Raw genomic sequence first — 27,573 nt, forward strand, 5'->3', positions numbered from 1 at the left:
CCTTCCCAGAGAGCGCCGCGGCGCGGTCAGCTGACAGGCCTCGTGACCCGCGAGGAGTCAGGCGGCTGGAGGGCGGGGCCGGGGCTGCCGCTCTCCCCGGTGCGCGCCCGCTGCCTGCAGCGGCCCTGCCTGTGGCGCTCCCGGCGTCGCCCCCTCCCCGCTCGGGCCGCGTCTCGGGAATGCACGGCCGTGCCGCCCGGCACAGCGTCAGCCTGCGCCAGGTGCCGGCCCTCGACTGCAAGCTGCCAGTTCGGCCGCTCGGCTCCTGGCGCTGCCGGCTCCGCACCGCCGCGTCTCGTCCCCAGGGTCGTCGCCGCTGCGCCCCGGGAGCGCTGACTGCCCTGGGCCGCTGTCGAGCTCGGGCAGGGCGGAGCCAAAATGTCCCCGGAGTCCAAAAAGCTCTTCAACATCGTCATCCTCGGAGTCGCCTTTATGTTTATGTTCACCGCCTTTCAAACTTGTGGCAACGTGGCGGTGAGTCGGCGCCTGCCTCCTGCTTGCAGTGCCTGTCCCTGCGACCCCGAAAGCAAAACGCCAGTCGTGTCCGGTGGCGCGCACAGGGCCCCTTCTCTCTTCCCACCTGCCGCCCCGTCTTCCGTGGTTAGGTTTGATTTCACGGGCCACACTCTGCTCCTTCACGGGGTGCTTCACGTTCCCTTTGTTTCTCAGTTCGACTTTGTTTGGGGTGTCGACCCTCGTTTTTTGTTCCTTGCCTTTGTGAAGCTCCACCTTAGTACTGGGATGGTCAAGGTGATAGAACCCTAAGCACAGGTACCCCTGGTTACCTCCGGCCCCTTTAGTTAGTGTGCAACTCCAGCTGTCCTACTCCTCCTCCTCTCATAGTGGACTGTGAATTTTGACAGTTTCTCCTTAGTGCATTGTGAATTTTGACAGTTTTTCCTTCTGAGTGCGTGGAATTGGACTTTCCAAGGGGGAGGGAGATTGCAAAACGTTTTCCTTGATTAGTTTTATCTTCTACGCAGCAAACTGTCATCAGGAGCTTAAATAGCACGGATTTTCACGGCAGTGGATATACCAGGTATTGTACTGTATGTAATGGTAGTTGTGTAAGTTCCATCAGAATCACTAGGAATAAAATACTGTGGTTGAATCAGTGATGATTGCTCTTTTCTTCTGGCCATCTAGTTTATTGGGATGAACATAATGCAATTAGAGGGGACTAGTTAGGTTTCCTGTGGAATTAGAGACTAGTGTTTTGAAGACCTGCTTCACACACAGCCTGATTGCTTACTTAGTTACCTTAGAGTTATTTCTGTAATCCCAGTTTCTTTGCTTATCTGATAGAGATAAATCACTTGGTGTACTGTGTGACATTTAATAAAGTACTGTCCATTATGTCCATTATGAAATCACAAACGTTTCATGTGATTTTTGAATCATTCGATCTTCCTGTTTTTGCGATTTCATAGCAACTATAGTTCATTGGGCACCTTGAGATTTTTGCTTAAGGTGTTCAGTTCCAATTTTATAGATGGGGAAAATGTAAAGACCTTCACAGATCACTAGTATCTTATGATTGAAGCTGCAGGGAGATGGGGGTAGTACATATGTGCATGTATACAAAGGTTTCTCTTTATTGCAGTACTGGAAATTGAACCCATGGATACTTTACCATGGAGCCACATTCTCAGCCCTTTTTATTTTTTGAGATAAGGTCTTGCTGAGTTGGTGAAACTGGCCTTGAACTTCGAAGTCCTGCCTCAGCCTCCTGAGTAGTTGGGATTACAAATGTGTGCCATTGCTCCTGGCAAAACATTTTTGATTGACAAAAATTATATATATTTATTGGTAGTCTGCATACATTATAGAATGACTAAAATGGGTTTCTCAAATCTTTCTATAGTTAAGTATTGAATTGTGACATTTCCCTGTCCCCAAACTCTTCTTATTTGGTTATTATCTATGTTAAACCATATATATGATATTTGAGAATAAAGAATGTTAGTATCCATTTTTCTAGATGGCTTAATAGTAATATCACATTTTTTGGTAATTCTGTGTCTTCAAGTGTATTCTAAATAAAAAAATGAAGGAACACATTTGATATTGATTCATAAAAGCCAGAAAACAGTTTGCTTTACAAGTATTGGCTAGTAAATGAAATCAGGACCCTGGAAATGGTTTTAATCACACTTTGTACAAGATATTATAGTAGGCCTGGGTCCATAGACTCTGGAAGAGGTACAAGTGAAACCATTATTTTGAGTTAAATACATTCCAACTCCGTGCTTTGTATTTTAGCAAAGAAATGTTATGCAGCTGCCAAAAGTGGTAGGCTAACTTTGTAGAGTGGACTAGTTGACTTAGACTCCTGGAATCAGGTTGTCAGGATTGGGAACCTGGCTCACCATTCTTACTAGCCACCCTGATGAACTCCTGGCAACTTATTTCACTCCATTGTATTTCAGTTTTCTTTTCTGTGAAATGAGATCAATACCTTTTTTTGTAAGAGCTGTTAAAATTAAAAGCAAAATTCCTATAAAGTACTTGACACAATACCTGTTGTATATAGCAGTTACTGTAACTTAGCAATTCATTGAAAATTGATTCAAAGCATCTGATGGGACTTCAGTGTTATGTACAAGTGAAAACTTTATATGACATTCAGTTTAAGAATGCAATCAAATGTGAATATTTATTACAAATCTACAGACTCTAAATAGAAATTTTAAAGTGAAACCTTTTTGAAACTGGGCATGATGGGAGCTGGGGGAGGCTACAGGTCCTGGCCCCAGGGAGACAGGATGCACAGAAAGGGCGTGTGAACTGTAGGTGAAACCAGTGGCCCTGGTTTAGGGTTAACACTTGAAGATGAGAAAATTTGATCTCTGAACTCTGAAGGGGCTGAAGTGGTTTTAGTTACATCAAGTGATGAAAAACACCCCTTAAAATATCATTGGTGGGAATCCAGAAACATTTTGGACCACCATAGGAATGTTCCCCCAGGAGTTCATCATATGTTTTCACATATAATAGAGCTTATAATACAAAGTTACTTAGCGTGGACCTTGAAGATTGAAAAGAGCACATCTAAAGAGCCTGTCAGTTTTGAGCAGTGGATTGAAAAAGATTTTGTACACACAGAGGGGCAACTTCAAAATGAAGAAATTGTGGCTCATGATGGCCAAACTTGAGATTCATAATTACATCAGTCATTTTATATCTGTACATAGTATTTCTGCAAAGAGAATAGTAGTCTCAAAGTCATTCTTAGTAATTATAATAAAATGTCTTGCATAGTCTTTAATAATATATTTAAACATGAAGTTGACATTGATGTATTTTAGCAAAAGGATTTATATCCAAAAAAAAACTAGGCATGATGATAACATGCTGTAATCCCAGTGGCTTAGGAGGCTAAGGCAGGAGTATCACAAGTTCAAGGTCTATTCTTGGCAATTTAGGAAGGCCCTATCTCAAAATTTAAAGAAAAGTGTGTGGTGGGGGGGACTGAAGATGTAGCTCAGAGGTAGAGTGTTCCTGGGTTCAATCCCAGTACTCCTGCGGAGGCTGGAAATGTAGCTCAGTGGTAGAGTGCTTACCTAGCATGTGTGGGGCCCTGAGTTCAAGGTCTGATACTATTTTTTTTTTTAATTTTTTTTTTGAGACAGTGTTTAGGGATTTTGTTCTTTAATTCTCTTTTGTGTGTTATGTACAGCATGGCAATTATTTATGGAGTGTTCTCTGCTTCAAATTTGATTACACCATCAGTGGTTGCCATTGTAGGACCTCAGCTCTCTATGTTTGCCAGTGGTTTATTTTACAGGTGAGTAGTGCAGTCTTTTTTTTTTTCACTTGTTTGCTTAGAATGCCTCCAGTACCTTTCCAACATATAGTAAACTTTTAAGATCTCTTGCAGACTTGGACTGAATAGGGTATAATTGGTATTTTAGGGATTTGGCTCTCCGCTTCTTGTTCAGGGATACCATGTCCTAATTGATGGGAGATGTATTATCAGCTTTCATTTTACTATTAATATATAGTATCCAAAAATCTCTGTAAGGGTTGAAAAGAACTTTCTGTGAAATAATCTAACTTTCTATCAGATTGACTAATAAGGATCCAGATGAAGTAATGAAGAGCTTCTGGGCTCTCAGGGCTGTAGTTCATCATGTGCTAAACTATTGGCACAAGCCTTTGTAAACCTGTAAAATGCCTGATTTTAAAATTTTGAGTAGGTCACATTTAAAGACCATCCTGTACAGGTTGAATGTAAAAGAAGAGCATAACTGATTCCTAGAAGCATGCTGGGCACTGTTTCAGGTGTGGTTTGACTGTAATGCATTGACCTGTTACATTTTAGCATGTACATTGCCGTTTTTATCCAGCCTTTCACATGGTCCTTCTACACTGCATCTGTTTTCATTGGAATTGCAGCTGCTGGTGAGCATTTTGATTTTTACCTTGTTTTCTTTTCTGGGGCCTATCTATGGGTATCATGCCTTTAATATACAAAGACAGGGGATTTCATTTTCTTGATAAACTTTTGGTTTAATTTTAGTACTTTGGACAGCACAAGGAAACTGCCTGACAATAAATTCAGATGAGCACACTATCGGGAGAAACAGTGGAATTTTCTGGGCACTCTTACAGTCCAGGTAATAATAATTTTGGAGCTCAGTCTCTACTTTGCTTTCTTTTCAGACCTTTTATTAAAACCTATTTTGTTTAAAATTCAAATCTTTCATGTTTTGTGACTCAAGTTTCTGGCTGAATATGATACAGATTCAGAATCTTACAGGATTACTTTAAATGCATGGATTACTTCATTGGAACATAAGATTTGTAAATAGAAAATAATTTAACCTCCATGTATTTAGCATCTGTTAGAAACTATTGGATTCTTTGCTTATTTTGCTTAATCTCACATAATCTATGAGAAGGTGTTAGCTCCATTTTACAGATGAGAAAATAGACTAATAGTAATTCATCCAAGTTAAACTGTTATCTGAACTTCAGCAGCCATATCCTTCCCACTGAGCTACACTGCCTGATAAATGTAAACAAATACACTAAAATTCAGAAGTGAGACTAATTATTCCAATATTTTTATGTGTTTTCTAAGGGGAAAAAAAAAAGCAAAAACAGTCATTTTGCTATGACCATTGGATCTCAGGAATCTGCCTTGAGGATTTAACTTCATGGGTCTTGCCTAGAATTATGGCCCCAACAAGGCTTAGCAAATGAAAATGTTTAATTTTAAGGAGCAATAGATTAAAGAAACAGGCATGTGGCACACACCTGTAATCCCAGTAATTTGGGAGGCTGAGGCAGGAGGATTGCAAATTCAAACACCAGAATCAGCAACTTGGTGAGACCCTGCCTCAAAATTCACTGGTACTAAAAAAATAAAAAGAAAGAGGCGTGTGAAAGATTCCTTCCTTAGGAAGGTGTTCTCAATAAGGAATCTGAATCTGATTAGGTGCAGATAACTAGATCATAGATTTGTTTTTGTAAATTCTTGAGGATTTTAAAAGTAGCATAAACTTGTTTCCAAGAAGTCATTTCCAGAGTGTTTGTAAGTCACATGTTTCAAAGTGAGTCAAGCCCTGTGGAGGGCAGCTCTGAATCAGGTCCATACTTTCGCATGGACAGAGTCTGAATTCCATCTGGGTTAGTCCAGTATTTCAGAAAGAGTCAAGGTGGAGTTGAAACTGTTAAATGACCTAGGGCAGGTAGATGAATTTATAAATTATGACTGTCTCTCTCAGTGAATAATGGGAATAGTTGTTTTTAAAAACTGTAAGTATTCCAGTAATTCCCCAGCATCCTCTCCCCTCCCTTTTCTTCCCCCAGCTTGTTCTTTGGAAATCTCTACATATATTTTGCCTGGCAAGGGAAAACTCAAATATCAGGTTTGTTTTATTTACATTTTTCCATTCAGATATAGTCAAAAAGAATTCCTATTAAGTAGTTCCTCAGAAAAATAACCCATTGCTGCTTTATTGAGATGTATTATAATGCACTTTGGTACCTCAGGTCCTCAGATGTTTGTTTTAATAAGCTTCTCCCTTGGATTCTATCATTAATGAGGATTATAGTTTATGACTATGCTCCAAGCAGGTAATACCGCGGACAGGTGTAAGATCAGTCTTCAGGGGACTTGAGAGCTCAGTTGTTTCTTCTGTACGTTTCTTTTTTATATATATATATATATACTTTTTAAAAAAATATTTTTTAGTTGTAGATTGTCACAATATATCTATTTATTTATTTTTATGTGGTCCTGTGGATCAAACCCAGTGCCTCACACATGCGAGGCAGGTGCTCTACCACTGAGCTATAGCCCCAGCCCCTCTTCTGTACATTTCTTTGGTTAAAAGAACCCAAGTAAATTCTTGTACTGTTTTCTTTGGGATTGTCAGTATTTCTCTAACTGTAAGACATAGGTGAAAGTGGCCTATTTATCAGCTTATCTTAACTTTTTACTCATGCATTAAAGTCAGAATTTAATGAGGAAACTTTTTACTGGTTAAAAACAACCCTAGATATAACAGTAAATTCTGGAATTGTCTGGTTGATGCTATCTGCTTTCTCCTTTTTTCTCCCTAGAGAGTGACCGAAGAACTGTGTTTATTGCCCTGACAGTGATTAGTCTTGTGGGGACAGTTCTATTCTTTCTCATTCGGAAACCAGATTCTGAAAATGTCCTTGGAGAAGATGAGTCTTCTGATGACCAAGACATGGAAATGAATGAGTAAGATGTTGGAGATATTCATTTTCATGTTAAAGTAAATCTGTCTAATCTAGAGACTACCACCCTGCTTTGTCACGACCTATATCTGATGCTCCTGAAGGTTACCACAAGCCAACAGGAGAGGAGCCTTTTCAAGGAAAGAAAGGAAGGAGATAAGGGTGGGTGGTGAGGGAGGGAGAAGGCAAAGGTCCTCTGAGGAAGGGAGGCAATGCAAGGTTTTACAGGGGATTCATATCTGCCCCCAGCTTTGCCACTGACGCTTGTGACCCTGCACAGTAGCAGTAACCTCTCCTTCCTCATCTCTAGCCCCAGTTTCCTTGCTGAATTTTGCGGGCCTCCTGTGTGTTTTTGTGTGCCAGGATGAGAGCTTAGAAAGTGAAATATCAAACAGTCTTTGTCCTTGGTTTCTGTCTGTGTAGTACAGCTCTGGGTCTTTCTGATTCCTGAGGGGTGGGTGAGAGGAGGGCCAACAACACTTGCTTGTCACCACCGGCCCTTGGCTTATGGTACCTGATTCTCGTACTGACCTGTGTAGGTGCTTTCCCAAAAGTGGTCCAAATGGGAAACAAGCATGTGGCCATGTTTTTGTAAGTTACCTGAGCACATTTTATTGGTGATGCAACTTAAAACATCACAGGCAAATTTGTCTGAAGTAATGTCTCAGTTTGAGAAGGAGAAATGAGAAATTAATCTTTGCCACCCTCATTTTGCTTTGTTTGTGATTGATAAATTGGGAAAGTTGTCTTTCAGCTTTTTATCTATTGTTAAAACATTGGCATTGAGCATTCTGTGTGTTGCCTTTTTAATCCAAAATGGCCTAAAATTTTCCAATTGTAAGATAGTTAATGTTCAAAGTTTGTAGTGAGTTTATTTAAAGCAAAGGAGAGGTGGTACTTTGGTTTGAATGTGTGTATGTGTGTGTTGTGTGCATGTGCCTGCGCACAGCCTCATACCACGCAACAGTGTTTCTTTCATTGGTGGGCCACGTGTACAGTGGTGGTCCCATAGGATGACATCGCTTAGTGACATGGTTAGCTGGCCTGATTCCTGTGAGTACACTCTGTGGTGTTTGCACTTTTAAAATTGCCTAGTGATGTGTTTCTCAGCACACTGTTCTCTCGTTAAGTGGCACGTAACTTTTTAAGCACAAACCATAGGTATTAGAGAAGGGGATTGTGTACCTGTGATAAGGTTCAGCTCTTAGGACTACTGCTCAGCCTGTTTAGCTTTCTCTCTTTTTAAATTGTCTTCCAAATTGGAGCCTCCATGTTTTTGTCCCAGTAGCACTGTCCATGTGCTGGCTTCCTTGGAAACCTGAGGGAGACAGCAGTGGACAAGACTCAAGTTCTCTTATGGGACTTAAGTTTAAAAGGGGTGGTGGGGAGTGCACACACAAGAAAATGTCACCGTGAGTGGTTAGGAAGAAAATGGGTGGGGAGCTGGAGGGCTGGGGGTGCTCCCTGAGACCTCCCCTGGTGAGGAGTGAGGCTCAGTGGGCAGCCATTGCCAGAACCAGGCTGAGGAAGAGGGGCAGATAGGTGCCACATGCTGGAAGGAGGGTGAGAACAGCGTTCACGTTAGATCATGTAATGCTAGGTGAGGAGTCTGCCTGTCACTGGTGGGGTTCGAAGCCATTGAAGGTGTAAGTCGGAACTGATATTGAAGAATCCCACGTGCAGGCCTTTCAGCAGTGATGTGAAGATGTCCAAGAGCTGCTAGTCTGTCCTTTATCTCAAATGCTTGGTCTGCATCTCTGAGGACCTGCTAGCGGGGTGACCTTTGGGAGTTTCTTTGCTGGTGCCTGCCGCTGTCCTCCGTCCCTCCTTCTCCCCTTCCCCCTGTACTTGAGTGCCTCTGCTATTCCAGGATTGTTCAGAGGATTGAGAATTGAACACAACCAAATTTGTGCATTCTTGAGCTTACTTTCTGGTGGGGTGGGAGACACAGAAATAAGCTTTATCCTAAAAGCTTTAATGCGATAGAACACAGGCCACATAACCCACCATTTAGAGTATACAATTCACTTCTTAGTACATTCATACCATTGTGCATTCTTCAGCATAGCCGGTTTTACAGTACTACTTTTTTTGTATCAGGGATTTAAGCCAAGGGCACTTAACAATTGAGTTACATCCCTGGCCCCTTTTTATTTTTTGAGACAGGGTCCTTCCAAGTTGCTGAGTCTGGCTTTGAACTTGTGATCTTTCTGCTTCAGCCTCCTGAGCTGCTGGTGGTGTGTACCACCTGCCCAGCTAGAACATTTTTTTTTATTATATTTTTAGTTGTAGGTGAACACAGTAACTTTATTTTTTAAAAGCATTTTTTAGTTTTTTGTAAGTGAACACAGTATCTTTATTTTATATTTATGTGGTGCTGAGGATCGAATCCAGCACCTCAAGCATGCTAGGCGAGCACTCTGCCACTGAGCCCCAGCCCCAGGCCCCAGCTAGAACATTTTTATGACCCTAAAAAGGAGCCCCATACCTTAACCATCTAGTATCTTAAATAGAAATATGAAGTGGAGAAGGGGTATAGCATTATGGGTTGGCATCAAGAGTTGCGGAAGGGCAGGGGATGTAGCTCAGTGGTAAAGCACCTCTGGGTTCAATTCCCAATAGCAAATAAAATTTTTTTTAAAATGTAAAATGAGTTTCTTTACTATCTCATTGAATCCTAAGTGATTTGCAGCTGAATTGATTGTATTTTAATGGTCTGCAGAATATAAGTCAGTTCTTACTTATTTTGAGGGCTAAAGTACAAGATTTTGGTCTGAGGGCACTGCCAGGTAACAGAAACTACATAGAATTTGCTTCCAGGAAAGTTGTGAATTTGATGGTGAGAAAAAAGTACTCCTCTTGGTTAAAACATGCTATATTTAAAGATCTAGGAGAAGTAGACTTGGCTGGTAGGGTAATCTTTGTGAAAACGCTGTCATCTTAATCTTATTCTCAGTTTATTTTGATGACATCATCTTATTTAACTCCCACAGGTAAGTGGCAGAGTCCTTATTTTGCAAATGAGGAAATAAAGCTTAGAGAAATGAAGTCACTTGTCTAATGTCACAGGACTAATAGGGGCAAACTAGTACTCTTACTCCAAAACCCATGTTTTCATCCAAATTATTGTTCTGTATCCCAGCCATGTCACACCTAGGAGATTAGTGGTCTTGAGGACCTAGTTTTTTATAGGAGGGATAGTGGGAAATTGACTATTTAAAGATCATTTTTATTTTTTTTTTTAACTAGCAAGATGGGGTATATTTCTCTTCTGCCCAAAGTGACATTTCTAAAAGGGAGGTACATGAACGTATGTAATGAATTTATTATGATAATAAAGAGCTGTCTTCTGTTGTTCAAAACACAGAGGTGCTGGATGGCACATTGAACACAGTGTCTGCATCTAGGACCTGGGGCTTGAAGGAGTCCCTGGAGCCAGGAGTGTTGGGGAATACTGGACGTATCTGCCAGGCCATGGAGAAGACAGAACATTCACAAACTGAGATGAAAATGAGATTTCCACTTAGCACCTTTGTTTTAGTATCTGGGTAATGTTTTCCTAATTTTCAAGGGAAAAACTTACTTTTATTTTATTTTCTCAGGTCTGCCCAGAACAATATGACAAAGGCAGTAGATGCATTTAGTAAGTATTTTCTGTGTCTGAAATTCAAGAACTGTTCAGGAGCACCTTCAGCGTTTGCCTTTCCCCTTTCCCTGGTAACTTTGGATTGACGATCCCTCAGTATTTTCATTTTTCCAGGTATGCAGCTTCAGCATACATTAGTCTTCTCATAAAGGTCTAACATGGCAAGTGTGTGAATGATTATATGACTGCCCACCTGAGCCAGGTGTGTGTGGAGGCTGCAGAGCACTCGGGTTCACCAGCTGCGGGGAGTTCTCTAGGAGTTCCCAGGGAGGTGAGATGGACTGTTTGCCACTCCTCGGAGCAGAACAGTGGCTCCCGCAACCTGGGAGTTGTAAGGACAGTCACTCTCATCCCCTGAGAGTTCTTCCTGGCTACGGGCTGCTGAACTCCGTGTGCTTTCCCTTCTGTAATTTCAAATGTTCTATAACATGTAGCTCGTTTTCTATATTTTAGAGAAAATAAAACTGAGACTTAGAGAAATTTAATAATTTGCTCAAGACTAACCAGCTAGTCAGTGGTTACTGCTCTAGGATTTGGATCCATACTGCCAGGCAGAGCCAGTGATTCTCATAATGGATGCCTATGGTTTCTTCAGAAGCAAGTAGGCATCCAACTCCAATTCTGTCCCTGGCTCTTCTCATCTTCTCTGTTTCCCCAGCAGGAGAATCTCAGAGTGCCAGTTCTTCTCCATAGGGAGCAGCCCACTAGAGGCCATGGGGTCTCGTGACATAGACCCTGTAGCCCTTAAGTGTTTACAATTTTTTTCATTGGTTGTCTTGAATATGGCAAATTCTTGATCTGATCATCTGTGGCTGGCTCAGATGACTTAAAGCATGCTGTTGACCAAGAGTAGCCTATATTTGGAAAGGGCCTTGTGGACAGGGGAGGTGGCTTGCGTATGGAGTGTATCATTAGAATGGTTTTATCAGGCTTGTTTTATGCACCTTCAGGAGTGCATTCATAATTATAAATTAGGCTACATATGTAATTAAGTGAGACATAGCCTGGTTGTCCTATAGGATGGGAGGTCACCACCATCTGAAGTCTGCCTTTCACTCTTGAATGTCTAGAGACTTGTCTGTCAGAAGAACATTTTTTTGTGTGTATGGTGCTGGGGATTGAACCCAGGGCCTTGTGCCTGAGAAGCAAGCACTCTACCAACTGAGCTATATCCCCAGCCCCAAGAACCGTTATTGATCAGAGGAATCAGGGGGAAAGGACTCAGGTTAGGCAAACTCACAGAAAGTGCCATTTACCAGTCGATGAAGACTGTTGATGTTTTTAGTAGGCCCTTTCGGGGCATCCCTTCTTGTTTCCAGGGCCCTAGAAAGCCATGCTGGCCTACATGGTGAGCAGGTGAGCATGTAGATAAGAAAGGGTGGTGATGACTACTGGATGCAGCCTCCCTGCTCCTAAACACAGAAGCCCTCTGTTGGCTCTTGATGGTTGGCCAGATTCAGGATGTCCTTCCTTGAAAGTCGGCAGGCTTTGTCTCAGCTCTTTCTCCAAAATGAGGAACTAACATCTGGGGCCATGTGTGTTACATCATGGAGCTATTGTTTATGTGGTAGTGCCCGGTTGTGAGAGAATGGATGTTGAAATATGGAGAAAGAGGGCAGCATCCAAAGGTGAGCACCCAGGATTGTTGGGAAGCACATTGAGAGGATGGTTCCTGGGTCCTTGGGGCAGTGTGAATCATGAGGTGCCACAGGATAAAGAAGGTTTAAGTGATCTTCTACAGTCATTCATGACACTCCTCCACTTGGTGCTCTGAAGGAGGCTGTGCAAAGAAGGTTCCTACTTATCATCCAAAAGCACTCAACTCCTGAACTGAATGTAAGTGTAATGTGTTTCTAGAACATTTGGTGCAACTGTATTTTTTGCTCTTGACTAAATCATGCTAAAGTTCTTCTGTTAGAATAAATATCTGAAAACAGCTGAGAGAGTCAGAAGTGAGAGACTTACCCTGATTAACTCTAAAACTATTATGAATTAATTTGAAAACAGGGAACTAGAAGGCTAGTGGAACAGTCTAGACTCAATTCCATCCCCAAGTAGTGATACAGATTCAGTAAAAGTAGGTCTCAGGCAAGTTCAGGCAGTTGACTATAGGAAAATACAGGAATCTATGCTCACCTTATACCATTTGAAGACTGAATTTAAAAAGCAAACCATGAAAGTAATTGAAGAAAATAATTGGGTAGAGAATAGCCTTGTAAGCAGATAAACCAAACAATAAAGGGGAAAAAATATATATATATATGTATGTATATGTATATATATATATATATTGTCGGTGGATCTTTTATGTATTTAAATGTGGTGCTGAGTTTCAATCCCAGGGCTTCACACATGCTAGGCAAGTACTCTACCACTGAGACCCAGCCCCAGCCCAAAAGACTTGCTTTTTTGTTAATAAAATGCTAAACTGCAGTCCATCAACATAACCTAAGAGGCAAGGAAGTGCTTGCAGGATGTGGTGCAGAGCTGTTAGGAACTGTTGAGAAAGGCCCAAGTGCTCCATTAGAGCTGGTCATAGCTTGACCACAAGAAGGGCAAATTGAAACTTTTTATTGAGTTTCAAAGAGATCATTCTTGCTGGGCATGGTGGTGCACGCCTGTAATCCCAGTTGCTCAGGAGGCAGGAAGTTCAAAGCCAGCCTCAGCAACAGCAAGGCACTAAGCAACTTAGCGAGACTCTCTCTCTAAATAAAATATAAAATAAGGGCTGGGGATGTGGCTCAGTGGTCTAGTGCCCCACTGAGTTCAATCCATGGTAAGGACACCCCATCCCACCCCCACAACACAAAATAAGGAGATTATTCTCAGTGTTGTGGGAGATGGGCACTTGCATGCATAAGTCCACACTGCTAATGAGGATGGGTGCTTATATCACTTTAGGAAAAGTGATTTGTCAATAAGTATCAAAGCCTTAAAAACATTTATACCTTTGCCCATTGGAATAACTCATTCCACTAAGCAGTTATCTTTAGGAGATATTAAAAATAAATGATCTCTACAAATGATCAAAAATATTTATTCTATTATGTGAAAAAAAATTAGAAATAGTGTAAATAGTAAGTTTTACTCTTGTTTAAAAAGAGCATAGAAAATCTGGAAAAGAGTCATTAGGTGTCACTTTTTTAAATAGAGTAGCTTGCCAGGTTTGGTGGTGAATGCCAGTGGCTGAGGAGGCTGAGGTAGGAGGAGCACAAATCCCAGGACTGCCTCTGCAATTTAGCGATACCCTGTCTGAAAAATAAAAAAGGCTGGGATATGGCTCAGTGGTAGAGCACCCCTGGGTCCAGTCCCCAGTATGAGATTGGGAGGTCTAGTAACTTATGTTGAGATACAATTCATACATTGTACGATTTGCTCATGTAAGAAATTCATTAAATCCAAACCCCGGAGACTGGAGGGGCTAAAACACGAGGATCACAAGTTCAAGGTCAGCCTCAGCAAATTAGTGAGACCCCCAAGCAACTTAGTGAGACCCTATCTCAAAATAAAAAATAAAAAGAGCAAGGGATGAAGCTCAGTGGCAAAGCATCCCTGGGTTCAATCCCTAGCAAACCTCACTACCACCACCAAAAAAAGATTAAATCCTGTGCAAATTCAGTACAACTTATGATATTTATAAAGTGTGCAACCATGATCAATTATAGAACATTTTCATCACTTCAGAAGAATCTCTAATATAATGAGAAACATAGTCTAAGTTGCTGAAATTTTTTTCTTCCTAAAGTTTTATGTCATTTGCATTCTTGTAATGTGTCTTGATGTTCAGCTTCCTTTTCATTAAAACTGGGTTAATAAGTTTCATATTAATGAATGTGGTAAAGAAGAAAAAAAAAAGAATCCCTATCCCCATTAGCAGTCATTTCTCCTTCCCACCTGTCTCCCCATCCATAGCCCTGGGCAGACATTGATTACCTTCAATCTGTAGGTTGCTGTTCTGGACATTTCATGTACTTGAAATGCTACACTGTGTGTCTTTTGTGACTTCTTTCTTCTACTTCACTGTCCATTCTAAAACGTGACTCTCTGTTCATCAGGTATCATGAATAATGCTGCTATGAATGTTTGTGTAGCTTTAGTGTGGATGGATGTTTTCCAATTTCTTGTAGTAGTGAAGTCCTGCTCGTGTGGTCTCCTGAAGCTCACCTGTGTAGGAATTGCCAGATTGTCCCTTCTTACATTCCCACCAGCAGTGAATGAGAGAGCCAGGTTTTCCATATTCTTGCAACTATTTCCTGTTTTTTAACTAAGCTCTCCTAGTAGTGTGGAGTGATAGCTCATTATGGTTTTGATTTGCACCATCATCTGGCTAATGGTGTTGAGCATATTTTCACATGCTTTTTAGGGCATTTGTATGTATCTTTCTTGGGAGAAATGTCTTCTCAGTTCTTTTACCATTTTTAAATTGGATTGTCTATTACTGAGTTGTGAGAGCGCTTTATATATTCTACTTAAAAGTGTCTCGTATGTATGATTTGCAAGTAATTTTTACCATGGTGTGGATTTTCATTTTCTTGATAGTATGTTTTAAAGCACGAAAGTTTTAGATTTTTTCTTCTAGTTTTATTGGGGTATATTTGATAAATTAAAAATTAATGTATATGTGTGGCATACAATATGTTTTCTTAGAAGTATATGTTGTGAAATTGATAACCACAATCAAGGTAATTAACATGTCTATCACCTTGTGTAATTATCACATTATTTTGTATGTGTTTGATGAGAATTTTTGGCATCTACTCTCTTAGCAAATTTCAAGTATACAATACTGTTAACGGAAGTCACCAAGTTGTACCTTAGCTTACCAGAAGCTTACTCACCCTGCTTAATTGGAACTCAATACTAATTATTTATTTAGTTAGTTAGTTAGTTAGTTTTGTACCGGGGATTTAACCCATGAGAGCTAAACCACTGAGCCATATCCCCAACCCTTTTTAGTTTTTATTTGGGGACAAGATCTTGCCAAGTTGCTCAGACTTGCTAAGTTGCTGAGGCTGGCTTTGAACTCAGGATCCTTCTGGCTCAGCCTCCCAAACTGATGGGGTCACAGGCATGGCCAACACGCCTGACCTCATACTCTTTAATTAGCAGCTTTTCGTTTTCTCCTACCCGATCAGCCATGGACAAAAAAAGACTCCACATATAAGTGGGGCCACGCGATGTTTGTCTTTCTGCGTCTGAATCGTTTCCCTTAGTATGGTATCTTACGGTTCGACTGTGTTGTCCCATGTGTCAGGGTGTCCTTTTTTAAGGCTGCCTGGTAATCTAGTGTCTGTTTTCTACTTGGTTGTTTCGGCGTGTTGGCTGTTGTGAGTGACACTGCAGTGAACGTGGATACAGATGTTTCTTCAAGATGCTGATTTCACCTCCTTTGGGTATATACCAGGAAGTGAGATGGCTGGGTCATGTGGTGGTTCTCTTTTTAACTTTTTTTTTTTTTAATATGTATTTTTTAGTTTTAGGTGGACACAATGTCCTTATTTTTATGTGGTGCTGAGAATCGAACCCAGTGCCTCACACACCCAGGCAAGCGCGCTACCACTTGAGCCACATCCCCAGCCCCTCTTTTTAATTTTTTGAGGAACCTCCATGCTGTTTTCCATAATGGCTATGCTAATTTACCCTCCCAGCGTACAGGGTGCCCTTTTCTCCACATCCTTTGCAGCATTTGTTATATTTTAATAATAGCCATGGTTAGCAGGTGTGAGGTGATATTATGGTTTTGATTTTAAAAAAAATTTACTAGGGGCTGGGGTTGTGGCTCAGTGGTAGAGCACTTGCCTAGCATGTGTGAGGCACTGGGTTCGATCCTTAGTACCACATAAAATAAATGAATAAAATGAAGGTATTGTGGGACCATCTACAACTCAAAAATATTTTTTAAAAAATAGCTTCAAAGTTTTTTTTCTTTTATTATATGTGTTTTTGGTGTCCTAAAGTTTTTGCCTGATTTTGGTCATGAAAGTTTACTCCTAAGTTTTCTTCTAAGAGTTTTATCGTTTTTTACATTTAGGTCTAGCCTCCATTTTGAGTTCTTTGTGAGTGGTGCAGTGTCATTCCTTTGCGTGTGAATATCCAGTTATTCTCCCCCACCCCCCTCCTCTGAATTACGCTGCTGCCTCTGTTGAAAATGAGTGTGGATGTAAGGACTTATCTGGATACGTGCCTCTGTGCCAGTGCCGTGCTGTGTTCCTTGCTGTGCATTTGGGAGTGGGGGTCTTCTAGTTTGGTTCTTTTTCGAGATTGTTTTGGCTTTTGTGTTTCCCTTGAATTTCCATATAAATTTTAGGATCAGTTCATCAATTTCTGCAAATAGATTATTTGTTTGTGTGGTTTTGGGAGTAGGCTTAGGTTCGTAACAAAATCGAACAGAAAGTATAGTTTTTAACCCCCATCCCCACACATGCATAGCTTCCCCCATTATTGGCTCCCACTAGAGTGGTACATTTGTTATAATCAATGAACCTACACTGACATATTATCACTCAAAGACCATGGTTACAGTGGGGCTAATTTTGGTGTACATTCTGTGGGTTTGGACAAATGTGTAATGATGTGTGACCCATTATCATAGTATCACACTACATAATATGTTAGAATTTCTGCTTGTTAACTAAATCTTCTGATTATTTTAAGTGAATATGCTTTGCTAGTGTTTTTCTTTCTTTCTTTTTTATTGTTGTTTTAATGCTGGGCATGGTGGCACAGGCCTGGCATCCTAGCTACTCAGGAAGCTGAGGCAGGAGATTGTGAGTTCCAGGTTAGCCTTGGCAACTTAAATGGGACCATGTCTCAAAATAAAATTTAAAAAACGGCCTGGGGATATAGCTTAGTGGTAGACTTACTTGCTTAAAATGCATGAAGCCCTGGGTTTGATCCTCAGTAACACCGTCCTCCCCCCCAAAAAATGTTGTTTTAAACCTTATTTTGATTATGTATTTTCTCCTGGAAATACTTGAAAATGATTGATTAAAATTTCTTATCACACCGATCCTGACCATATTCCAGTACTCCTGCAGTATCCTTTCAGTGTGTCTTTAGTATTTCTTCACATATGCTCAGGACACAAGGTATTTCTGATTGCTTTTATTCTCACCCTGACACACAAGGATTCAGGACAGTGTGGTTATTATAAGTTGGGTGGACATTGCACAGCTCTTGGTTATTGATGGAAAGCTATTAAGTACTGGGAGGGGAGGGGGGATAGTAGAGGATAGGAAAGGTAGCAGAATACAACAGTTACTAATAGGGCATTATGTAAAAATGTGGATGTGTAACCGATGTGATTCTGCAATCTGTATTTGGGGTAAAATTGGGAGTTCATAACCAACTTGAATCTAATGTATGAAATATGATATGTCAAGAGCTTTGTAATGTTTTGAACAACCAATAAAAAAAATTAATTAAAAAAAAAGCTATTAAGTACTCCTGAATGTTCTTCTTTTCAGAGAAGTCTCTCAAGTTGTGTGTCACCAAGGAGATGCTCCTTCTCAGTGTCACTACTGCTTATACAGGTAACGGAACTGCCGCTTCACTTTGCTTTGTTTGCGTAATGACTATAAGGACTGAAAGCAGAAGCCATGCAGTTTTTTCTCAGACTTCTGTGCTTTGGCTGTGCTTAGCAGGGTGGCTTTTCTGATGACATTGATGGCTTGGGGTCCCTTGTGGCTGCTTTCAGAGGATGGCTGGGGATAGGCCTTCCAAGACCAGTTTCATTTGCATGTGTAGTGCTTTGCCATGGTCAGTGAGAGATGGTGTTGGGCAGTCTCTCTGTCTCCCTGTTGTCTCAGGGCCTGTCCATCTGCATGACCCCCTCCATAGGACCTTGTAGTGTGGCAGGAGAGCCAGACTTACTGGTGGCCAAAGGCCCCCAAAACACATCAGGGAAGACTAGCAAACCTTCCCGTAGGTCTCCAGCATGTACTTCCAGTACATTCTCTTGGTGACAACAAATCACAAGGCCAGCCCAAATTCAGTGAGAAGGCTTCCGCACGAGGGCAGGAAAGCCAGGACTCAGAGCTCATCAGAACCAGCCACTCTAAGGCAGGGACCGCATGACAGAAAAGAGCCAGGAGAAAACCTCTAGCTTATGTGCACTAAGATCCCTTGTAATGAAATAGAAGCAGGTGGTGATGTGGTGTGTCCCATGTGGAGCACTCTTAGGTCATCAGGACAATGAGGAAATCTGTTTTCTTCTAGAAAGTGTTGGAGTGCCAGTTAATACTTCATTCCCCACTGGGGATGAAATCCAGGGTCTCACATGTGCTAAGCAAGCACTTTATCCCTGAGCTACTTCCCCAACCCTTCTTCACATTTTATTTTATTTGAGTCAGGGTCTCATTAAGTTGCCCAGGCTGGCCTCTTAACTTCATTTTTTGGTACCAGGGATTGAACCCAGAGGCGCTTAACTATTGAGCCACATCCCCAGCCCTTTCTTTTTTATTTTGAGACAAGGTCTTGCTGAGTTGCTTAGGGCTTCACTAAATTGCTGAGGCTGTTGCAATCCTCCTGCCTCAGCCTCTTGAGTCGCTAGGATTACAGGCGTATGCCACTGCACCAGGCTTGGCCTCTTGCCTTTTGATCTTTCTGCATGTGTCACCATCCTGGCTACTTTTAATTTTAGGTGTCTCATAAAACATCTTTATTAAACATCTTTAAAACTCACATTTAAGATTTTGTAGCATTAAAGAATGGAGGTCTTTTAAGGATTTACCCTAATTTTCTTTTCCTAGAAAAAAATGGTCTTAATTAAAACATTATTGTGGCGGGGCAGTGTGCTGGGGATTGAACCTGGACATTACTGTGTGTTTAAGAACAGTGGACATGCTCGCTTTGGCAGCACGAAAACTAAAATTAGAACTATACAGCTGTCTTCCTGCTGGGTGTTCATGTGGCTGACAAAGTGGACAGGAATCAGGTGCTCTGTTGCCTTCTTCATATACGGGCACTCACCCGTCCTGTGGGTTCTGCCCTCCTGACACGGTTACCTCCCAAAGGCCAGTCTCCGTCGTGCTTAGGGGATTGGGGTGGCAACAGGTCATTTGCCGGGCACAAGCATTTCATCCATAGTATGTTACTAATTCCCTTTCATCAGTTATGTAGCACAGAATTGTGCTCTCCTTGGGCAGTAACATTTCAGTCTCAATGAATTTACGATAGTATTAGACATAAAAAATGGAAAAGGAGAAAGTGAATGTAAAATTAAATCTTGATTTCTTTCCCTAAAGGTCTGGAATTGACTTTCTTCTCTGGTGTTTATGGAACCTGCATTGGTGCTATAAACAGGTTTGGAACAGAAGAGAAAAGCCTCATTGGACTTTCTGGAATCTTCATTGGTATTGGAGAAATTTTAGGTTGGTTTTTTTTTTTTTTTTAATATTACATGCTCTTTATTTATTTATTTATTTTTAAGAGAGTGAGAGAGGGGGAGAGAGAGAGAGAGAGAGTGTTTTTTTTTTAAGTCTTTGCATTAAAAATACCAAGTGTACTTAAAATAGAAACATTAAGTAAACTTCACCTCTGTGTACTTGAATTCTGTTTTCTCTACTTTTACTCAAACAGGTGTGTTTTATTTTTCTATTATCAGTATTCTAAGGTAAGTAAATTATAAAACATTTGCCAAATAATTCACAGGTTGGAAATCATAAATAAGCAAACGTGTCTTTCCCAAGTTTTCCTCTTAAAATACTTATGCAGAGTGTCTCAGAATCCCTGACCTTCTAGTTCTCTCTAAAACCAGCTGTGTGTCCAGCCATTTGATCCTATTCTGACACTAACTACCTGGAGTGAGCATCAAATTCTTATTGAAGGACAAAATTAACAACAGCGCGAAGATGTCATTGGCCTTATTTTCCATCTAGTATCAGGCAATGCTGCATTCCATGGCATAGAATAAAAGTTCCGGTGGGCTGAGCAGAGAAGTTGGTTGTATGGATAGAGATGGGCTTGAAAAAGACATTTTAAAATACCTTTCCTCGTAAGACAGGGACAGGGAGTCAGAACCATAAAAAATAACTGATTGATGTTAACTTCAGGTTGCATCTTATAAGGATTGAAGCAGGAAACTTCATTGTCAAATTTGGGAATTTGGCTGTTATCTGATTCTCAGAAGGTCATACAGAGCAAGGAACTTCACCATCAGTGGCTCCACTGTCATTTTTAGTCTGGTCTCTTGGGCCCCAGTATAGGAGCTTAGTCCTAAACAGTGGTCTCCTAAAACATTCTGCTTACGGATTCAGTCCCACTGATCACCTTCACTAGACTCTGCACTTCCATTTCATTTGGCTACTAGTTTGGAGGTTCTCTACCACCTCCCTTTAGTTTGATCATTTTCTAAAAATACAGAACTCAGGAAAATGCTGTAGTTGATATATGCAATTTTTAGTATTGTAAAGGATACAAATGCACAGCCAGATGATCTGGAACAAGGGTGAGGTCTGAAAGGGCCCCCAAGTGGAGGAGACTGTCCCCATAGAGCTTTCCAGCTTGTGGGTGTGCTGGGAAGCTCCCACAGCCCTGTCGAGGGGCTTTTATGGAGATTTAATGTAATCCTAGCAGATTGAACCATTGGCTGTTGGCGAATGAATGCACTCCCTTTCCCCGCTCCCTTCCCTGCTATGGTGGGTGAGAGTCCTGGAAGTTCTAAACCTCTAATGGGGCTGTGTCTTTCTGGCAGCCAGTCCCCATCGTGAAGTTGTGTCTAGGACCAACCCTCCTTCCCTAAGAGTTACCTCATTAGTGTAAACCCGAGTGTGGTTGGAAAGGTCTCTTTGTGCATAACAGAAAACACTCCTACCACTAAGGAAATTCCAAGTGATTTAGGATCTCTGTGCCCAGAACCGGAGGCCAAGGCAATGCATATCTTTATTATACAACACCATAATAATTTATTACTCATTCAACTAAGATCTGCTCCCACTTGCAGTGCCTTGGATGTAGTATCAGACATGAGGGACTTACCAGTTCAGCCACTCTTTGTTGTGCATCCACATGTCAACCAAAAGCAAAGCTGCCCACGTGGAGCTTGTGTTCCTGGGGGAGAACACAGCCTGCAAAGAAACAAAACTCACTTTGTCAGTGAGAAGTGCTGTGGGGAAAGCAGACTGGGGACTGTGTTCCCTGCTTTACTACCTGCACCTGGACAGGACCAAGTAAATGACAGTTGTGTGTGTTGAGAGAACATTTGGAGGACGTGTTGGCAGTGTACCACCAGGAGGGCAGGGTGAGGAAGGGGGACAAATGCGGTGGGAGTTGGGCTTGGAGCAGTCCACTAAGACCCAGTGTGTTGATATGCAAGGGAGGTCTCCGAGTGGTAGTGTGTCCAGTGATGCTCGGGGGGCTTGTGGGCTGGAGGGGCATCTTGGGCATGGAGTGAGAGGTGCCACCTCCACCCGTGAAATGTCTGGGGATGCTATAGGAGAGGTCATTAAGCCTCTGCCATCCAGTGCCCGTGAAGTAGCACACTCTTGCTGTAGGTAGTCTGCTAGCTTTTTGAAAAAATAATTCCACATTTGCAAGAAATTGCCAAAAATATAAATAAATAGTTCAGAAACCACTGGATTCACCTTCGACAAGCACTTTACGTTAACATCACGTATTCTCTCTTCCCAGCTCTTTGTCTTTTTCTTTTTTTTCATCCTTTTTTAAAATTTTTACAGTGCTAGGGTTTGAACCCAGGCCTTGCACATACATGCAGAGTTGGCAAGTCTCCAACTCTGAGCTACATCCCCAGCCCTCTCTTACTTTTCTTATGTGTGATTTTGTCTGAGCCCCAGGAGGTAAGTGTTAGACACACCACAACAGTTTGTCCCTGGTATTCAGTGTGTGTTTCCTGAACAGACAGGGGTGCTCTCTCATCACCACAGTACAGCTGCTGGTGGTGGGATTTTTCTTTGGTAGGATAATCTGGGCTAATATCCTTGAGCATTACTGGAGTCCTTGAGGAGTGAGGGCCTGGGCCCCAGGGTCCCAACAGACTGCCACGTGTCCAGTATGCCAGTCAAAGAGATGAGCAACAGTGGTAAGGGGCAGGAAAAGAGTTTTCAGTCAGCATGGCCACACCAGGAAGAGCAGAGGTAGGGTACAGACACCAAAGACCTGTCCTCAAAGGACTTACAGGAACTTTGTGGTTTTATACAGCAGAGAGCAAGGCAGGGGCTGGAGGATTGTGTAGCCGGCAGAGTAGATCATGGAGCCAGGCGAGGTCTGGTTGACCAATATCTCAGGACGGGTTCTTTGAGGCTCTGGGAATGTCATCACCCAGCGCGTGAGTGGGTGGTTTGACTCACATTGTGAGAAGGTTATACCTGCTGGGGGGGGGCAGCTTTGGCTTGCTACCACTTGGGGGGTGTTGTCATTGAGGGGTGATCTGTTCTGAGAGGCTCTCAGCTGTTTGGGGATGGTTTCCGTCTCTTGTCATGAAAATGCTCATCAGCCAGGCCTGTTTCTGAAGTCCGAGGGAACTGCAGAAGAGTGGCTCAGAGGGAAGAGGGCCAGGAAGGCCAGTGGAGCCCGAGGGGCAGCATGGAGTTGTGGGGTCTGAGGCAGGGCTGTCCCGCAGAGCATTTCCCTTCCTTGCGTAGGTTAGCCCAGGATCAGGATTTGTGTTGAGCTTTTGTGTCTTCTGCTAACCGGGACCATGTTTGTCTTACGGTGCTGACATGTTGAGGCATTTCCCCTTTCTGAAGATGCTGTGGTCTTCCTTCTGTGTGCATCGCAGGCCTCCTCATAGTCACGGAGGCTGTGCATTCTCAGGGGGAGTGCTGCTGGGTAGTGCGGGGCTTGTTCCGCGGCTGCCCTTCTAGAGACACACAAGGCCCATCCATCCTTTAGTTTTTAGATTTAGATCTCCAATTTATTTGGGATTTGTTCTTGGGCATCTTTATTTTTTTCCAGATGGCTACGGTGCCATGTATTAAGAGCACTGGCCTTGTCCAGCGATCTGACATATGCTTCGTCACAGATGGGGATTTTGTTTGTGACTGATCCTGTTTCTGGACTTTCCAGGAGTCTAGTGCACTGATAAGTCTCCTGAGGTATAGTGCTGGTTTTTTGGTACTGGGTATTGAACACTTCATTACATGTGTGCAATGTGTAGTGCTTTGTCACCTGCGGCCTGCGTGGGGAGGGAATAGTAACCCTCAGAGGTATGCGCCAGCCGGAAATGAAAGGCTGAAAAGTAATACCAAGAAATAAAGCAAAAGACAGAAAATATTTTTATTAAAAGCAGGGACTTGATGGGTGGAAAAGACCTGATGGGACTGATCCTAACAAAGGGGAAAAGCTCACGAATTCTTTATTTATAGTGAAACACACCAGAGGAGTTTTTTGTGAGGAAGGGTCTTCAGAGGAGAGGCGTGGGGAAGCTGGCCTGATCGTGGAAAACCACTGGCGCAGTAATTCTTCCTCAGGCAGCTGGTGCCACAAGGCTAGTTAGGCGAACAGTATCTCTTTCACCCCAGAGTAGTGGGCATCTGAATTCAAAGCTGCGGAACCCACAAATTCCACATCAGGCATGGACTCTGACCCAGTAACAGCAACTACCTGCAAGTGGGTGTGTCTGTCAGCACCATTTTACTGAGAGACCCAAAAGACCCACCTAGCTGTCCAAGGCTGTGGAGTTCAAAGCAGTGATTCATTTGCTGCTTCCAGCAGTGTTCAGGTCAGGGTAGCTGACATATACATCACCTCAAATATTTACCATTTCTTTGTATTAGGGATTTGTATTCAAGATCCTCTCTAGCAGCTGTTTTGTTATGGTAGTTGGTGTTTGGTAGTCCTCTTTGCCTGCAAGTGCTGAAGGGTTGGGTTTCGGGGAAGACACTGGACATTTGAGATTGTGTATTCCATGGCTTCTGGATTCTAACACGAGTAGTCACTTGATGTGTTGGTAATGTCAGTAACATTTCTGCCACCTTGATTTGTAGGTGGAAGCCTCTTTGGCCTGCTGAGCAAGAATAATCGTTTTGGTAGAAATCCAGTTGTGCTTTTGGGCATCCTCGTGCACTTTATAGCTTTTTATTTAATATTTCTCAACATGCCTGGAGACGCCCCAATTGCCCCTGTGGAGGGAACAAACAGCAATGCTTACATCAGGTCCAGGTATGTAACTACTATTGCTTGGTGATTTGAGGGCAGTGGGAGGGAAGGGATGGATAGACACTTGAAACGGACACTTAGCCCTCTTCAGAACTTGTTATCTTTGTGAGGTCAGTTGCCATAGTCAGAATGAGTTTGAGTAGGAATCCATAGAGGATCATAAGTTATTTTTGCAATGGTTGCTTTTAACCTTTACCCCCCAATAAATCTTCTTTATCTGTGAGGGAGCATAGAAATGTCTGATCTGAATTTTATCTCTGCATTTTGAGCAGTGAAATACCTCAAAGTTAGGGCCTGGAGGAAAAATAAAGAGCAGTGAGGGAGTCTATGAGTTGGGTGGGCTATCGCGTTTTTCAGAGCGATCTGTGACAGTTTTGAGGGTATCCGTGGCCTGCACTTCAACTCTTTTTTGTTTTTCCCTTGCAAGGCCTGGTCTGTGCAAGGCAAGTGGCCTACCACTGAACTGACTTCCAGTCACTGCATTCAGCTCTTAATTCGTTATAAATGCAGATATTGATGTCTAGATCCCCAAATCCAAAGGGAGCCTAGCCTAAAAAAAGTATCTACTTTCCAAATCAGTAATAGGACCAGGTTTGCTAGAATGTGAAGGGTTGCAAGTTTGAGCATAAGTTCTTACTGTATAAATTCTAACATAGGGGCTGGTGTGCAGCTCATGGTAGAGGTTTGCCTAGTATGTGTGAGGCCCTGGGTTCCATCCTAGTACTGCAAAAAAAAAAAAAAAAAGAGAGAGAGAAAGAGACCTTATAAGTTCTGATATTTTTCATTCTTATTTCTGTGTTTTTAAAACTTGAAGATTAAATGCTTTTTTGGGTGGGTTGCTTTTAGAATTTAAGTGGCTTTAGCAATGTTGATACTACTTATACTAAATATATTTTTTTCAGCAAAGAAGTTGCCATTCTCTGCAGTTTTCTGTTGGGTCTTGGGGACAGCTGCTTCAACACCCAGCTGCTTAGCATCTTAGGCTTTCTCTATTCCGAAGACAGTGCACCGGCCTTTGCCATCTTTAAGTTTGTTCAGGTAACCCCTTGGGCCTTTTCCTTTAAGCTTCGCCTGGTTTGCTGTGGTTACTAGCTTGTGGTTTTTAAGTGAAAACCGGGGATATCCTTTAAAAGGATTTGCATGGAAGTGGGAAGCACTGAGCAGCACGATTCCCTGACTGGCTGAGAGATTTCATGTTCTGGTTTACTGCTCGGATTGGAGGTTCCCATCCCTGGAGCCAGAACCCCACTTGCACACCTTGCAGACAGGGTCCTTCTTACTCTGCACAGGGCTGTTTTAACAGCAGAGATGGCTTCCCTGATGTGACCCACTCTTGGGGGGCCGGGGGTGAGTTAGCAACTGCGGGAAGGAGAGCAAGATCTGCCAGTCACAGGCATCCCTTGGGTCTGCAGGGTGGGGCTGATTGTGAGGCTGGGCAGGCCTCTGTGTGCCTGTGTAATTTGTCTTGTTTTTCTCGTAGTCCATCTGCGCGGCTGTGGCCTTTTTCTACAGCAACTACCTTCTCCTTCACTGGCAGCTCCTGGTCATGGTGGTATTTGGGTTTTTTGGAACTATTTCATTCTTCACTGTGGAATGGGACGCTGCTGCCATTGTGGCCCGGGGCTCTGACTACCGAAGTATCTGATGAGGTACCCGTGGGAGGCTGCACAGCTCCGGAGCACAGTTGAAGTGACTTCAGTTGTCTTCATAGTACAGTGGATGATGTTGAGTGTGGAGAATCAAAGAGTTCAGGCTTGAACCAGCTGGAGCTGGATTAAAGTTTACAGATATTAGTTATTTAAAACCAGTGTAATAAGGGAAATCTATCAGTTATAATTGTTCAGCGATACTGCTTTCCATTTATCTATCTCAAGCTCCTTACAATCACATTATAGAGTGTGAATGTATTCTTCTGCCTTGAGAATTCCAGGCCATATGTCGTATAAGGATTCTTGCTGGGTCTGGAGTGTGTTTTACTACATAGTAACGGAAACATATGCCTCTCCACATGTGTATCTGGAATGACATTCAAATAGTGATGTGCTGACATTTAGTCTAACTTTGAAAAGGTTTTTCCTCATTAAATGTTTCTTAGATTTTCTTACCTCATAGTTCATACCAAGGAGTGGCGAATTAAGTATAAAATGAGGAAAAATTATCTCAAGTCTTAAAACAAGAATATAACATCACAGCAAACAAAACCATGTTTAGAAGAGTTAAACACATTTACTAGGGGAAGACTTTTGTTAGTAATTTTCCTGAAAGATACAATGCAAGAAAGAAAGAAAAACTAGAGGGAGGTCTGAGCTGGGGGGAGGATGTTGTCACTTAAGTGTGATCTTATAGCAGATGCCATTCAGTCACATGTCTGAGAGTGGAATGTAACTATATAGGAAAATATTTAAGTGGAGATGTTAACTTTCCTCTATAAGAACTCGCTTAAAATTTTTATAATTGAGATGTAATTCAGAAATGATAAAATTCATCATTTTAAAATGTGCAATTTAATGTGCTTTTTTGAAAAAAAGTATATTTGGTAACCATCACCATTATCGAGAACATTTTCCTCACCCCAAAAAGAAGCCCCCCACCTGTCAGCAGGCACTTCCCTTCTCTGGCTGGCAGCCCCTCGAGTGCCTTCTGTCTCTGCCCTTGCCTGTTCTGGAGGTGGCAGAGCTCGCGGTCAGTGATGCTCACCTGTACCAATGAAGAGCTGCACGACAAGCGAGTCCAGCCCAGGGACAAACAGTACCTTGTTTTCTTTCTTTCTTTTTTTTTTTAACATTCTCTGTCCCTTTTTTTTTTTTTAAGAGAGAGAGACAATTTTTTAATATTTATTTTTCAGTTTTGGGCAGACACAACATCTTTGTTTGTATGTGGTGCTGAGGATCAAACCCAGGCCGCACACATGCCAGGCGAGCGCGCTACCGCTTGAACCACATCCCCAGCTCACAATACCTTGTTTTCCATTATTTTTTTTTAAACCTGCCAGAAATTTAGAAATTTTATTGTTGGTTTGAAAAATCTGAAGAAGTTCCACGTGTTTGGTGACAGCAGCAGGGAGTCGGAGACCCTGCAATTAGGTGAACTTCTGGGAG

General features: G+C 42.2%; 1 protein-coding gene across 1 annotated transcript; it reads left to right on the forward strand.

The window, feature by feature from the left end:
* On the forward strand, nt 1-26,978 carry Mfsd11 (major facilitator superfamily domain containing 11). The gene is made up of 13 exons (XM_046449490.2): nt 1-474; nt 984-1,039; nt 3,680-3,787; nt 4,325-4,404; nt 4,523-4,619; nt 5,818-5,876; nt 6,574-6,718; nt 10,317-10,357; nt 17,827-17,892; nt 19,606-19,731; nt 24,304-24,478; nt 25,378-25,513; nt 25,956-26,978. The coding sequence occupies exons 1-13, from the start codon at nt 379-381 to the stop codon at nt 26,118-26,120; spliced, it is 1,350 nt and encodes a 449-aa protein (XP_046305446.1). The 5' UTR covers nt 1-378; the 3' UTR covers nt 26,121-26,978.
* Nucleotides 26,979-27,573: the final 595 nt, after the last annotated feature.

The sequence above is a fragment of the Marmota monax genome, unplaced genomic scaffold, assembly GCF_021218885.2.
Source record: "Marmota monax isolate L192 unplaced genomic scaffold, Marmota_monax_Labrador192_F-V1.1 WCK01_AAM20220418_F8-fsc00292, whole genome shotgun sequence".
In the NCBI taxonomy this organism is placed as follows: Eukaryota; Metazoa; Chordata; class Mammalia; order Rodentia; family Sciuridae; genus Marmota; species Marmota monax.